The sequence below is a fragment of the Elephantulus edwardii genome, unplaced genomic scaffold, assembly GCF_000299155.1.
Source record: "Elephantulus edwardii isolate Elephantulus edwardi_28Jun2011 unplaced genomic scaffold, EleEdw1.0 scaffold00217, whole genome shotgun sequence".
Taxonomy (NCBI): Eukaryota; Metazoa; Chordata; class Mammalia; order Macroscelidea; family Macroscelididae; genus Elephantulus; species Elephantulus edwardii.
Window position 1 is genome coordinate 1,375,316 of NW_006399967.1, and position 3,259 is coordinate 1,378,574.

Genomic DNA, 3,259 nt, shown 5'->3' on the forward strand with positions numbered 1-3,259 from the left:
CGCTGCCCAACAGGGGGGCGAGGCGTCACAACCCATGGTGACAGCAAAAGAGTTTCTGAGGAAAGGATGAGCGGGAAGACATTAACGACTATAAGTTTTACAAGTATTATGGAAGTACTTCTGTTTATTCTGAAAAGTATTAGGTAGGAATACACAACCTATCGGTGCACTTTAAGAATCATGTACTAATAAAGGCAAAAATAGAATTTTTAAAGATTTTTCTCCCACATGAATTTTCTACAGTTTCCTTTAAAAAAAGAAAACCCAGCACATTGCAGGATTCTCTGACTGAATGACTTTTCCGAGGCCTTTCCCGTGTGGTTCCATCTCCTGTGAAGTATGTTCCACGTGGTGTTCTAAAGCGGAGGGGTTACCAACAGCTGTCCCGCATTCCCGGCACACACGGCTTCTCCTGCGTGTCCTTGCATGTGGCTGGGGAAGGCTGCGGCCCGATGGAAGGCTCGCTGACCCGCCTGCGGCTTCGCCCCGCTGGGATGTGCTCATGTCTGTGCCGGTGGACACGCTGATCCAAGCCCTTCCCACGCTGCCTGCACTCATGGAGTTCCTCTCGGCTGGGGGTCCTCTCGTGTCTTTGCAGGGACTGGGGGTACGAGAACCTTTTCCCACATTCCTTGCACGCGTAGACGACCTGGCCAGGGTGGGTCATCATGTGCTCGTGTAAGGACAGTGCCCATCTGAAGGCTTTGCCGCAGTCCCTGCACCTGTACGGTGTGACTTCCCAGTGGGTCTTGCCATGGGTCCCCAGGGAGGACTGCCATCGGAACGTCTTCCCGCACTGTGGGCAGGTGTGGGGCGCCTCGGCGGGGTGTGTGCGCTGCTGTCTCTGCAGGCACAGGGGCCAGCGGCACGCCTTCTCCCCGCAGCCCCAGCGCCTGTGTGTCCGAATGGAGACCGACCACGTGAAGGCCTTCCCACAGCGCTCACACCTGTACGGCTTTAATTCCGGGCGTGTTCTCAGGTGTTTCTGGAAGGAGACCAACCACGTGAAGGCCTTCCCACAGCGCTCACACCTGTACTTCTCTCCCACGTGTATTTTCAGGTGTGTCTGTAAGGAGACGGGCCACTTGAAGGCCTTGCCGCACTGCTCACACTCGTAGGGCTTCTCCCGGCTGTGTGTCCTCATGTGTCGTGTGAGAGACGAAGGCCATTTGAATACTTTCCCACATTCCTGGCACTCGTTCAGTCTCCCTTTACTGTGAGTCCTTTCATGCCTTTGAAAGGAGTCTAGAAACCCGAAGGTCCTTCCACACTGCGCACACACACGGGGCTTCTCTTTGTCATGCCTTCGACAGGATCCAGAATGAACACACGTTTGCCAGCACAGTTCACATGAAGGTCTTACTCCACGGCGGATCTTCACGGGTCCCGTCAGCTCTGATGGAAAGGTAAAGTCCCCATCAGACTCTGGACACGGATCAGGTCTGTGTCCCCCGTGGGCTGCCATGTGCCTCTCAGAGGACGCAGGATGCGCGAAGACCTTTCCACACTCCGGACACTGGTCTGGGTCAGCGCCGACGGTCGAAGTCCCGGCCAGACCAGGACTGGGGATGTGACCGCAGGCTCCTCCCCGGTAAGAACCGGCCTCAGTCTCACAGAGTCTCTCCACCATGTGATCTCTGCGACGACACAGAAACATGCTATTAATAAGCTAAACATGAGCCAACAGCGATCAGAATGTCACTAATGTCACTGTAACCATTTTCCTAAACCAATACACCCTAGATCTTCCCTACATGAATTGTCTGGGAGTGGACAAAGCGGAATGCTCTGAAAGAAGACCACAGCCGTCTGTTCAAACAGTGTTTTGAACATAAACGGAGCTTTCTGATGACTCTAAGAAACAGACTTTTCTTTTAAACACTCACCGGTTCCCAATTAATGGCTGCTGTGAGAATGTCCTGTCAGGAAGTGAAGTCAGAGCTAGACACAGATGAGGAGGGCTGGAGTCTTACTTGTACGTTTCTTTCAGAATTCCAATCAGTGAGGGTCTTCTCGGGGATGCGCCACTCCCTTCAGTGTGGGCTACTCACCTCAGAGGTACGTTCCGCTTCATGTGTTCATCTTCAATGCTAAGGCCTTCCCGAATTTTTCCCAAAATGGAAGCCCAAGAATCATGATTTCTATGTTTTCTGGTTTTATCTTCCTTGGATATTTTTTCCTCATGAGTAGACTCTTGAGAAACTGACTCAAAGGCCTTAAGTGGAGTTTCATCATCTGAAAGCAAAAGGTGAACAAATCAGATGTGAAAGGGAGCGCCTGCTGGCAAAAACAGTAAACAAATCTTCCGAGACAGGAGGCTCCTACCGGCCAACAACAGCCAGGACAACCAGTGGGGATGTTTAAAGCTGCCATCCACAGGAGGCCCAGGGGTCGAAGCAACTTCAGAGACAAAGAAAATTCTCACAAAGTTCTCAAGTATAAACATTTCTGGAATAATGTCCTGTGAAGCCCATATCCACACAGTCAAGCAGATTCAAGTGTTTTATCCACAGAGTAGAAACTCAGTTTGCATAGATTCTCATCATTGTGGAGAAGCACATGCGACTCGACCTCTACGGCGGTGGTGATCAGCTCTGTCTTACTGACCCCTGAACTGGCCTGGTGAGTGAAAAGAGCCTGCTTGCTAAATAACTAAGAAGCTATGCTGTCCTTACCGACTGATGCCAAGTTCCTGACGGTGTCCAGCATCACATCCATGTAGAGCGTCCTCTGAGCCGGACCCAGCAAAGCCCACTCCTCCTGCGTGAAGTCCACAGCCACGTCCTTGAAGACCACCGTCTCCTAAAACACAGGACATGGCCATGCAAGAGTGTAAAGGTGACTGCACTAGGGGGCTGGATGCAATCCGCAGAAAGTTGAACAAGATTGTGAAACCTCCTAAAACCATCCTGTCATCAGATCTCTGTTTATATACACACACTCAGAGACTCAGTAGACAGCTCACACATGGGACTTGTCTTCACATTTTCATTTATTTCTCTCTATTCTTGTCGTTGTGTGCCGTCGAGTCGCTTGCGACTCATAGAAACCCTATGTACAACAGCCCTAAACCCTGCTCTGTCCTGTGCCAATTGCACTGCTTCTGACACACCCATCCTGATTACCCCAGTCACTGAATCAATCCACCTCATAGAGGGCCTTCCCCTCCCGCGCTGTCCCTCCACCCTCCCAAGCATGACGTCCCTCTCCAAGGACTGGTCCCTCCTTACAACATGTCCAAAGTATGTCAGACAAAGCC

The 3,259-nt window shown here is 51.4% G+C and overlaps 1 protein-coding gene across 1 annotated transcript in view; it reads right to left on the reverse strand.

The window, feature by feature from the left end:
- Positions 1 to 370: 370 nt before the first annotated feature.
- Positions 371 to 3,259, reverse strand: part of LOC102870747 (zinc finger protein 555-like) — a 10,987-nt gene continuing 8,098 nt past the window's right edge. The window contains exons 2-4 of the mRNA XM_006897972.1: positions 2,676 to 2,802; positions 2,052 to 2,235; positions 371 to 1,637 (exon numbers count right to left, since the gene is read on the reverse strand). Coding sequence (XP_006898034.1) covers positions 371 to 1,637; positions 2,052 to 2,235; positions 2,676 to 2,802 — 1,578 coding nt within the window. The remainder of the gene's footprint in view (positions 1,638 to 2,051; positions 2,236 to 2,675; positions 2,803 to 3,259) is intronic.